General features: G+C 61.0%; 1 protein-coding gene across 1 annotated transcript in view; it reads left to right on the top strand.

The window, feature by feature from the left end:
- LMX1B (LIM homeobox transcription factor 1 beta) overlaps positions 1–10,850 on the top strand; it is a 22,393-nt gene extending 11,543 nt beyond the window's left edge. Inside the window, exons 3-8 of the mRNA XM_045288507.1 lie at positions 2,221–2,453; positions 4,558–4,739; positions 4,881–4,958; positions 5,113–5,179; positions 6,976–7,140; positions 7,466–10,850. Of these exons, the coding sequence (XP_045144442.1) occupies positions 2,221–2,453; positions 4,558–4,739; positions 4,881–4,958; positions 5,113–5,179; positions 6,976–7,140; positions 7,466–7,623 (883 nt within the window). The 3' untranslated portion in view covers positions 7,624–10,850. The remainder of the gene's footprint in view (positions 1–2,220; positions 2,454–4,557; positions 4,740–4,880; positions 4,959–5,112; positions 5,180–6,975; positions 7,141–7,465) is intronic.
- Positions 10,851–10,958: the final 108 nt, after the last annotated feature.

A 10,958-nucleotide genomic window follows, 5' to 3' on the forward strand; every position in this document is an offset into this window, starting at 1 on the left:
GGTGGTGGTGGTGGTGGTGGTGGTAGAGTAGGGCAGGGCCATCCTCTCTGTCAGAGAGCACCCCTGGGTTCCTTCCCCAGCCTCGTCCCTTAGAGCCTAAAACTCAGCAGAGGCTGCTGTCCAAGGCTGCTAGTGGGCAGACTGTCTCTGCCCGAGGGTGCAGAGCCCAAGGGCCAAGTCAGAGCTATGCTCCAGCCCCCATTCTGCTGGTGGGGCTATACGCCTGCTGCAGGATGGGGCAGTCAGAGGAAAGGCACAGCGTGGGGGGCTAGCAGAGGCTGGCCAGCCTAGAACCCAGAGCCTAGCCTGGGTGTGGTCATGCCTCAGCCTGCCCCTGGGGGGCTCCACGGAGCTGCTCAGTGGACTGGGACCTCCTTGAGGATTTGGTAGAGCCAGGTCCCATCATGTGAAAGCCCGTGGAGTTGGGGGCTAACAGTGACTCCCATGGTCATGCCAATGTGATATGATACTCACTCATCCTGTTATAACCCGCTGGTACCACTGACTCCTGAGCACAGCCCTTTGAGGAAGGTCCTGGTGACATCCTCACTTCAGAGCAGTGGGAACTGAGGCTGGGGGGAAGCTCAGGGAAGCAGGAGGAGGTGCCTCCCCAGACTGGGGTACCAGAGGAGCTATCCCAGAGGGGTGGGCATTGGAGTTGGGTCTTGCAGGATGAGTAGGAGCCTGCTGGGTTGAGTAGAGGTAGGTGGCAGGGGTCACTGGGACTGCTCTTGTTCTTGCTCTTGCCCATGCTGGGGTGGCAGGCAGAGCTAGAGTGGTCCTGTCCATGGCGCCCCCACCCCCCCACCCCCCCACCCCCCGCCCCAGTTTGCTGTAGGCGGCGCTGATGGCAGCCCCGGGAAGCAGGCAGGCCGAGTGCCTCGCATTGATGGCCGTTTCTGTTCCAGAACCGATTAGCAGAGAATTGCAGCTGTAATCTGTGCCCGCGATGGCGGGCCATAAAGAGGGATGGGATGCGCGCAGCACTCCCAAGGTGGCGCCCGCAGACGTGGCCCAGGGACGCAGGGAATGAAAAATGGTTTTAATTCCCTCCCAGCAGCAATAATTTGATTCTTCATAAATTTTTCCATCAAAGTGTGGTTGAGGCTGAGTTCCCACAGAGTGGGGCACGTGACAAGGGTGGAAAGGCTGGGAGGTGTGGTCAGCCAGTCCGGGGAGAGGAGGGAGTCGCACTGCCCGTGTGGGCCCTGCACAGACCCTGCCCAGCTTTGTCTGGGGAGATGGTACCCTGTGCTCACGAGGAACCAGTTCAGACCTACTCTCGGGAGCCAGCTGGGTCATTTTCTTCCCACATGACCCCGAGCAAGCAGCCCCATCTCTCAGTGGCAGTGCCTCGGTATCCTCATCTCTAAAATGGGGTTAATAACCACTCCTGTCTCCTGTCACGGCCCCAGGGTTAAATCGCTTCTGCAAGTAAAATGCTCAGGCGAGTGGCTGGCATACGGTACACACGTGGTGAGGATCTGTTGGCAGACGTGCCTGGGCCGAAAGAGAGGGATGAATAGACCCTGGCCAAGGCCAGGGGCAGAACAAGAACTAATAAGGGACCACCGTGATGGTGCGTTGGAGAAAATACAGACTTCCCAGGGGCCGCAGGTGGCGTGGGGAGCCCAAACTTGTAAGAGATGGTACTGATTGCCAGGCTCAGGGACTTGGATGTTCTCCTACAGGGACTAGGAAGCCGTGGAAGAATTCAGAACAAGGATGCAGCATAATCAGTGTGGGCTTTCGAAAGACCCCTCTGTCTTCTGGGTGGAGAGTGGGTTGGAGGGAGCCAGACTGAGGCAGCAGCTCAGACCGATTGGTGGGTTGGACAGGACTAGGAATTGCTCGGATATCAGGGTGAGGGCAGGAGAGGAACAGGGAGGGTGCTGAGTAAGTCTGAGAGACAAGGTGGATTGGACCAGGGCTGCCCTCTGGACCTGCACGCTGCCCTCTAGTGGCCAGTGTGCCTGCTCGGGAAGGGCCCAAGTGGCAGCACCCTAAGGTGGTCCAGGGACTTGGAACCGGAGGAGTGGGGCTGCAGGGCCCTCCCACTCTCTCTGTCCCTGTACTAAGAGGGTCTCTCTTAGGTGTGCCAGAGAGTCAGCATGGTGGGCAGCAGGAGAGGCTCTTAGCCGGCAGTGGCTTCTGAGAGGGAACCCAGAGTGCAGCCCAACATGCCTGTCTCCCTCTTTCTCCACCCCACCCCCCACCCAGGCTCTTCGCAGCCAAGTGCAGCGGCTGCATGGAGAAGATTGCACCCACGGAGTTCGTGATGCGCGCGCTGGAGTGCGTGTACCACCTGGGCTGCTTCTGCTGCTGCGTGTGTGAGCGGCAGCTACGCAAGGGCGACGAGTTCGTGCTGAAGGAGGGCCAGCTGCTGTGCAAGGGCGACTACGAGAAGGAGAAGGACCTGCTCAGCTCCGTGAGCCCCGACGAGTCCGACTCCGGTGAGCCCTGGCCTGGCGCTGGGGGGGAAGGCCCGGCAGGGTGCTGCTATGGGTCGGGGTCCCAGCCAGAGAGGGCCTTCTCCTGACCCCAGGTCGTGAGCTACCTACAGACACCCACACACACACATACATGCACACGTGTGCACATATGCAAACGCACACACATGATGCACTTGTGGATGCTACCACCTGGGGCGCACGTGCTTATGCACCTCCATACGTGACACAAATACGCCCACACACAACATGTACTTTGGGAACCCCACACCCAGGAACAGAGTCACCTATACTCACTGCCATCGAGTATGGAGTGGATTCCGACTTGGGGTGGGTGACTCTGTAGGACAGAGCAGCGCTGCTCCCGTAGGCTTCTAAGACTGTCCTTTATGGGAACAGGAAGCCTCATCTTTCTCCTGCAGAATGGCTGGTGGCTTGGGGCTGCTGGCTCAGTGGTTAGCAAACCCACGATGCCACCAGTGCATATGCCCCACATATATGTGTGCATAGACGGGTCCTCAAAGATCCAAGCACACAAAAGCCCACACCCAGGGAGGTACACTTGTGTAGACGCACACACTCACACACACACACACACGTACACACACACACACACACACACACACACACACACCCTGGCCTCTGGCACATTGCCCCTCAGCTTCTCTTCCTTGGCATGGCCTTGCCATGGTACAGCATCGCAGGGGTGGCCAACACCAGGTCTTCAGGCTGGTGATATCTGAGGGCGGGGAGCAGACATGTCCTCCCCATCTTGGGCCCCCAAGGCCTCCAGCAGTGGGGAGCAGAGTGCCCTGCCCTATTCCCTATCTTGGCTGGGTAGCGGGCCTGCAGCCCTCTCACTAGACAGAAACAAACTCATTACCATCGAGTCGATTCCGACTCATAGGGAGCCTTTAGGACAAGGTACAATTGTCCCTGTGGGTTTCTGAGACTGTGACTCCTTTAAGGAGTAGAAAGCCCCTTCCTCCCACAGAGCAGCTGGTGGGTTCAAACTGCTCACTTCGCGGTTAGCAGCCCAATGTGTAACCAGTGCACCACCAGGGCTCCTTGGAGGTCTCTAGTGGAAGGAAAGCCCCCCTTTCCAGGGGGAGGAGAATTTTTCTACTCTTCTCTGGCTGCTGACCGGACCCACTTGGGACCCTGGGCAGGAAGGGGAGTCTGAAGGAGGCAGCTGGTGTCCTTGTCATCATGGGAGGAGTGGAGAAGGCCTTGGACCAGAGCGTCCAGAGGAGACGTCCTGGTCTGCTGGCTCCCCTTGTGGGTTGGCCCGAGGAAAGGCTTTATCATGTCAGGGCCTTTGGTAGAGGTAGTGAGCTCCCCATCCATTTGTCCATCCTGAGCAGGCCCCTGGCTGGATCAGAGAGAGTGTGTGACGGCTTTCTCACACCAGGGCTACCCTGGGGACCCAGGGGAAAATTTAGAGGGAGGAGGCTTGCCCCTCCATAGGGGATCGTGCTCTGAGGGAGACCCCAGAGAGTTCTGGAGAATGGGGCCAGTTGAGATGCCCAGTAGCTGTGCGCGGTGCGGGGTCTGCGGGGCCCCGGAGACTTGCATCTCCAGCACTCTGGCCTCAGAAGGGGCAGTGTGCACATGCTGGAGGAACATGTCTGGGGAAGCGCATGTGCAGCTGCTTCTATGTGCACATGTGTCTGTGCCTGCCCGTGCGTCCCTCCAGTGAGCACCAGCCTGTGTCCCTGTGCGCATATACCGGAAGCATACTGTGCATGCCTGCGCCTCGGCGGGCATATATGCAGATGTGTGTGCAATTCCATGCATAGTGGGGCCCTGCTCAGAGACCGATGGACGGGGAGCTCACCACCGCTTTCAAGGGCCCTGATGGTGACACAGGCCCACCTCAGGGGGAGCCATGGGCCGCCTCTTGAGGTTTTGGGACCCTAAACCACCCCAAGACCCAGCAGACAGGCTCCCAGATTGGGAATGTTCCTGTCAGCAGAGCAGGGCTGGGGCTGGGGCCCAGGCCTCCCCTGGGTCCTGGAAAAGGGAGTGAGGCGGGGTGGAGAGCCAGGGAGAAAGACAGACTGTGTCTGGCCCACCCCCTTGACAAGCTAGGTTGTATCCCCCACAGTAAAAAGCGAGGATGAGGATGGAGACATGAAGCCGGCCAAGGGGCAGGGCAGCCAGAGCAAGGGCAGCGGGGACGACGGGAAGGACCCTCGGAGGCCCAAGCGGCCTCGGACCATCCTCACCACGCAGCAGCGGAGAGCCTTCAAGGCCTCCTTTGAGGTGTCGTCCAAGCCCTGCAGAAAGGTGAGGGGCAGCGGGCGGAGCAGGGTGGGACGGGAGAAACTCCCTGCACGGGCCACCTTCCCCCTCCACCCCCAGGTCCCCACCCCTGCCACTGCCTAGCTGCTGCCCCTGCCAGCCTGACCTGCCCTCTCTTCCCGCCAGGTCCGAGAAACGCTGGCGGCAGAGACAGGCCTCAGTGTGCGTGTGGTCCAGGTCTGGTTTCAGAACCAAAGAGCAAAGGTGAGACGCCCCCCACCCCTTGCACTGCCCAAACCGTTCTGAGGCGGGAGTGGAAGGAGCAGCAGGCAAGGGGGGCAGATGTGGGTGGAGCATGGCCTGTGGGTGGGGCAACAGGGAGGCGGGACCACAGTCCACTGTGCTTTGGCCCCTGCAGATGAAGAAGTTGGCTCGGAGGCACCAGCAGCAGCAGGAGCAGCAGAACTCCCAGCGGCTGGGCCAAGGTGAGCTGCTCAGGCTCAGCCTGCACCCGAGGGATGAAGGCACTCAGTCTCCTGTAAGAGCATCTCTCAGAACCCTTCCACCAAGGATGCTCAGAGCCCAGGGAGTGTCTGTCTTGCAGCCCGCTAAACTAGGGATGTATTGGGACTGACGGAGAGGAGAGATTAAAAAACACACAAAGCCCACGGCCAAGGAGTGGATTCTGACTGATATCAAACTCTTCTAGGGGCTTCTGAGACAGCCTCATCTTCCTCCCCTCGGAACCAGCGACCTGGATGTTGGCAACCCAATCAGTGCCTCACCCACACCACCACCAGGGGTGGCAGATTTTCTTTCCTCAAAACAATAACTGTTGGCACACTTGGCATCCGGCACTCTGTCTCATTTACTACTCGTAGATCCCTGCAAGGGACGACATGACCGTAGCCCATTTCACACATAGGGAGCCTGCGGCGCGGTGAGATTGAGGCGCAGTGAGATTGAGGAACTTGTGTGCGATCACTCAGCTCCTCGGAGTCACAGCCAGGCCTCTACCCCAAGCCTGGAGCACCACCCAACACGACCCCCTGCAGCTCAGTCAGCCTCCGTGGAAGCCTCCCAGGGCGGCCCCAAGCTTGTCAGGGTGCTGGGGGGTGTCCTACTGCTGAGCACAGCTCCCCAACACACTGGGCTTTGCCAAAGCTTTGCTGTTCCAGCCAAGTCCAGGCCAGCGCTGGTCTCCCAAGCTCTGTAGGGCACGTGGCAGAGATGCTGGGATGCGGGGAGCCCCCTGGAACTGCTGAAGTGGGATGGGCCCCCCAGGCTGTCTGTGCCTGAGTGAGATGGGGGCTCCTGGGCAGGGCCAGGGACACCAGTGGATAGTCTCTTCTCTCCAGGACCCGGCAGGACTCCGAGCGTCTAAGGGACAGCCTCAGTATCCAGCCTACCCCCACCCCCACCCCCGCTCTGTACTCTGCAGCGACACCCACGTCCTCTGTGTCCCACCCCTTCATCCCCACTGCCTTCTGGACACTGTCTCCCCAAGAATGTTCCACGTCCCCTCAAACTCATCAGCCGTCCTGCCCACCCCCGCCACACCTGCCCCATCCCAGGTTGGAGCAATGGGTTCTTGTCCAGTGTCCCTCAAGCCCCTCCTCCCCTGTCTCCCCCTAACCCCCAACTCCTCTCCCGTAGCCCTTTCCCCTCTGACCTCAGCTCCCCTCTCTGCCAGCCTTTCTCCATGGTCTGCTGAGCTGGCCCACCAGTCTGTCCCCAGCCCAGCCCACTCTCTGCTTTACCCCTCAGCCCCCCGGGTCCCGGGGGGCTCTTCCTCCTCTCCTGCCCTGCCTCTCACTTCCCTGTAAGCACACATGCCACCCCCTGCTCAGAGCTGGCTCTTTAAGTCACCCTGGGGGCGAGGTAAGGACCCTCCTCCAGGAAGCCTTCTAGGATCTTCTTGGCCAAACTTAGGGCCCAGCTCACTCATGGAATCCTTCTGACCTGCCCAGGGGTCTGCCTCCCTATGGGCTTGAGGCAGGGCTCCTGGAGCGAGGAAGGTGGCCAGAGAGGTGGCCTGGCTTTTGATGGCTGACTCAGGAGAGGCTGCAGTGTGCCCCTGGAGAAGGAGACCGGAGGGGCAGAAATTGTGCTCAATGACCCGCCCCCTGGGTGGGGGACACCCCCTGGAAGGCTGGCGACAAACAGCCAGGGATATATTTCTGGGCTGCTGGGAGGAGGGTTCCCCGGAGGGAGCGCCAGGGTCTCCAGGGAACCTTTGGGGCAGGCCGAGCCGGACAGTGGACATGTGCTCTGTCCCCAGAGGTGCTGTCGAGCCGGATGGAGGGCATGATGGCCTCCTACACGCCCCTCGCCCCACCGCAGCAGCCAATCGTGGCCATGGAGCAGAGTCCCTACGGCAGCAGTGACCCCTTCCAGCAGGGCCTCACGCCGCCCCAAATGCCAGGTGACCACATGAACCCCTATGGTAAGCCGCCCACCCCCGCCGTCGCCCCCAGCACTGCCCCTGCCCCTACCTTGCCTGGGAGGGCAGGGCAGGCCTGGGGCCCTGCTAACCACCTCCTACCTCAGGGCCCCAGGCAGGCCTGGCCAACACAGCCCCCTGCCTCCTCCCAACGTGAGAGTGTGCCCCGGAGGGCCCCCCACAGCCCCTCACGTCTCTGATCAGATGTGAGCGGGCAGGCATTCTGTGCCTCCCAGTACCTCCCCATCCCCCACAACCTACAGGGCAGACAGGGTCCCCAGGAGCCCCAGCTGGGACCCTGGTCCTGATACCCCGTTTGTCCCCCCAGGGAACGACTCCATCTTCCATGACATTGACAGTGATACCTCCTTAACCAGCCTCAGCGACTGCTTCCTCGGCTCCTCAGACGTGGGCTCCCTGCAGGCCCGGGTGGGCAACCCCATCGACCGCCTCTACTCCATGCAGAGCTCCTACTTCGCCTCCTGAGGGCCTGCCAGGCCGCACGGACGGACGCTTGGGCCAGGGATGAGGGGACGGCGGCCCAGGAGCTGCCCCACAGACTCTGCAGACAGCCATATGGTGCCCTCCCAGTGGCCAGCCAGGCCTGGCTGAAGTCCCCAGCGGGCACAACCAGAGAGGAAGATGGGCACAGCCTGGGCAGGGGCCGTTCTGCTCACAGAGACCTTGACGCCTCCAGGGACCCCGCGCTCTCAGACGGCCACTCCCCTCCCAGCCCCACCATGGCCGCCATCACCTCCTTCTCCGGCCCTGTCTCTTTTTTGGGAAGCTTAAATTCTCTCTATTTTTTTAAACGTCCTGTCTGTGTCCAGCCGGCTGTGTGGCCGGGCCGGGGCCTCAGAGCATGCCCAGGATGCTGACGGGTGGCACTGTCCCTGTCCCCAGGAGGTACGAGTGTGCCCGTGTCCCTGACTGGCAGATGCTCTGCCTCCTCCCCAGAGGGCAGGCCCGCCAGCCTGATCCAGCCCACCTGGAACCCCAGAGAAGCCAGGCCCCCAGGGCTCTCCCCTGGAGAGGGCTCACCGGGGACACAGGTGCGGAGCCCCGGAGGGGGTCCGACTGAGTGGAGGCAGACACAGAGGGACAGATACACCTACCAACACACGCACACTTAAAGGCACCACAGACAGACACACAGGCATGCTGCAGGAAACAGAAATCTCCCTGGTCTGCCCTGCCCACAGCAAGAAATAGACGTGAGGCTAGGGTCAGAGAGAGGAGGCCAGGTAGGGGCAGGGCCCCCCCACCCCTCTTAGGGCAATTGGAGAGGAAGGAAGGAGGAATGGGAGTAGAGAGAAAGGACCGGATAAAGTCAAAGCCCCAAGTGGGCCCCAACGGTGTCCCACCTGGTCCAGATAGTGGCTACTTGAGTGGGCGGGGCCACCCAAGACCCAACCAACTCCAGGTCAAGACTGGGCCCCTGTAACCAAAATAGGCTCCATTCAAGAGCCTTCAAGTGGAAAGGGACCTCAAATGTTACCTGCTTGGAACTCCATCTGATGTTTGACTCCTGCCCAAGCCACCTCTGCCTCCACTTGCATACCTCCAACGACAGGGAGCTCACTACCTTAATTGGGCCCCAAGTCTACTGCCTTTCTTCTTGGCTGCACCTCTGCCTCTTTCAGCCCTGAGTCTTCAGTTCTCTAAGCCAGGCCTTTCCAGCTCCTCCAGCAGTTCCTCTTGAAACTGTGGTCCCATGCTCCTTTGGAAGGGCCAGACCCAACCTTGACATTGACACCAGCCAGCCCAACGTGGCAGGCCCCTCCTCTGTCCTCTTCCGGCTCTGTTAATGCGGCTCACAGGCCCTTCTGTAAGCGACTCCCCCGGCCCTCACAACAGCTAAGCCACAACATGGAGTGGGGACATGGGAGATTTAGACTTGAGTTGCAGGCCCCGGACCTTTTTCTTGTCAATGCCACCTTCTCTAACTCAGCGCACCCGGCAGGCTCTGCAGCCCGGCTCTGTGGGGGCCGGGCTGCCCTCCCACCCATGCCCATCGACCCTCGGAGTCTCACCCAGGCCAAGGTGGGCCCTGTGTGGAGCAGGACTGGACTGGGGCTCTCTTGCTATCCAGGACTGGCCCATTACCCAGCCCTCTTTGGATGGTGGGTCGCAACTGCACGTCCAAGCGGCTCACCCACCAGGAGTTGTGCAGGACTTTGCCAAAGGCCTGCTGGGAACCAGAGGGGCAGTAGCAACGCCAGCCCCCCTCAGTTCAAACGAGGAAGCGAGGAGGAGGCTAGTGCGCCCTGTTCTCAGTGACCCCACTGTGCCCTCTTCCAGGTGCTCATGGTCCCGCCTTTAATTCACAAGTCCAGCCCAAGACTCCTCACCCTGAGGTGGCCTGATTCCACCAGAGGGCACACACGGACCTCCTCTCTGCTCCGCCCACTTGGGTCCTCAACGTTCACCAAACTGCTAGTGGTTTGGCCTGGGGAAGCCCTGTTCCTCGGGAGCAGTATACCCCTGGTGTCTGCAGGCCCCTCGCCCTGTCCAGGTGTCTGGGCTCGCCCTTGTCACGGGGAGGGGTGGTGGATGGGAAGCCGGAGGCAATATCACCCCTCGGGTCTGAGCAGGCAGCCTGGCCCTTCTGTGAGCTTCCTGCTCTGCACAGCGCTACAGAGAGGGTCGCAGCCTTTCCCCCTGCAGCCTCAGCCCACCCAGGGCCCGGCCCATACCTTGGCCCTGTGCCTCTCTGGCCCCTTGAGCAGCTGGCCAGAGGGAGCCCCCCACCTCTCTCCCTTTGCATATGCACAGTGAGTCCTGCACAGGGCAGCTCTGGGGGAGGCCTGGCCCATAGCTCCCTTGGGAAAGGGTCATTTTGTCCATCCCTTGAGCTTTAAGCTGGCTCAGCTGCCCAGGAGAGGCAAAGGGACCTGGCCCGTCGTGTCTCACAGTCCACAAACGACCTTGGGGCTCCAAGCAGGAACATTCGGCCTGTCTCCTCCTCTCCCCCTCTCCTTCCTCCAAGTCCTCACCAGGATGACCTCTGGGTCAGGTTCATGGTGTGTTCTTAGCCAAGTCTTGATGGTCCCTGGGGTCATCAGTGTCTGCTGGGCCCTCAACAAGTCCAGGCCTCCTGAGTCTACCCCAGACTCTCCCCTGTACCCCCCTCCGCCACCATGCTAGCAGCTGGTCTGGGGCACTGGGGTCCGTGACCACAAATGGTTAAGGCCAGAAGAGCCCCCTGGACAGGGGGGTGGGGCACAGATGGCCAAGATGCAGGGCCTGCTCATGAGGAACTATCTAGAAGGAGAAGCAGGCACTTGCCATCTCTGATTGCACCCAGTTCACTGCACCCAGAACCCCAGGCTCAGAGAGGGAAGAGGTCAGGGTCACCCCATAGAAGCCCAGCGAGCCCGGGCTCTAGGGGGAGCTGAGGTGTGGGTGAGCAGGCTCTTCCCAATGCATGGGAGGCAGCACAGCTGGGCCCACCCCGACACACAACCCCGCCTTGCTAAGGGACCCATTAGCACCTCGGAGCTGGCGGTGTGGAGCCCAAGAGAAGAGACAGTGTAACCAACTGGCCTCCAGAGATGGGCAGGTGGTGAGAGGCAGAAGGGCGAATCTGGGGGTCAGGGAGACTCAGAGGGAGGACGGTATCTGGCCTGGGTCCCACAGAGTCAGGACAGAGTAGGGCCCAGTGCCGGACTCCTGCCCCAGACAGAACCTTGCCTTTCTCTCCCTCACCCCCCACAAAGCTCACCCCCACCCCGACCCCCGGCTCTGCCATCCTGTGAGACTCCCAGGAAGCCACACAGGACACTGCTTCCCAGAGGCCAGCATAGACCCCCCCCCCCAAA

This window comes from Echinops telfairi, unplaced genomic scaffold, assembly GCF_000313985.2.
Source record: "Echinops telfairi isolate 266 unplaced genomic scaffold, ASM31398v2 ScPeMD7_22;HRSCAF=79, whole genome shotgun sequence".
Classification (NCBI taxonomy): Eukaryota; Metazoa; Chordata; class Mammalia; order Afrosoricida; family Tenrecidae; genus Echinops; species Echinops telfairi.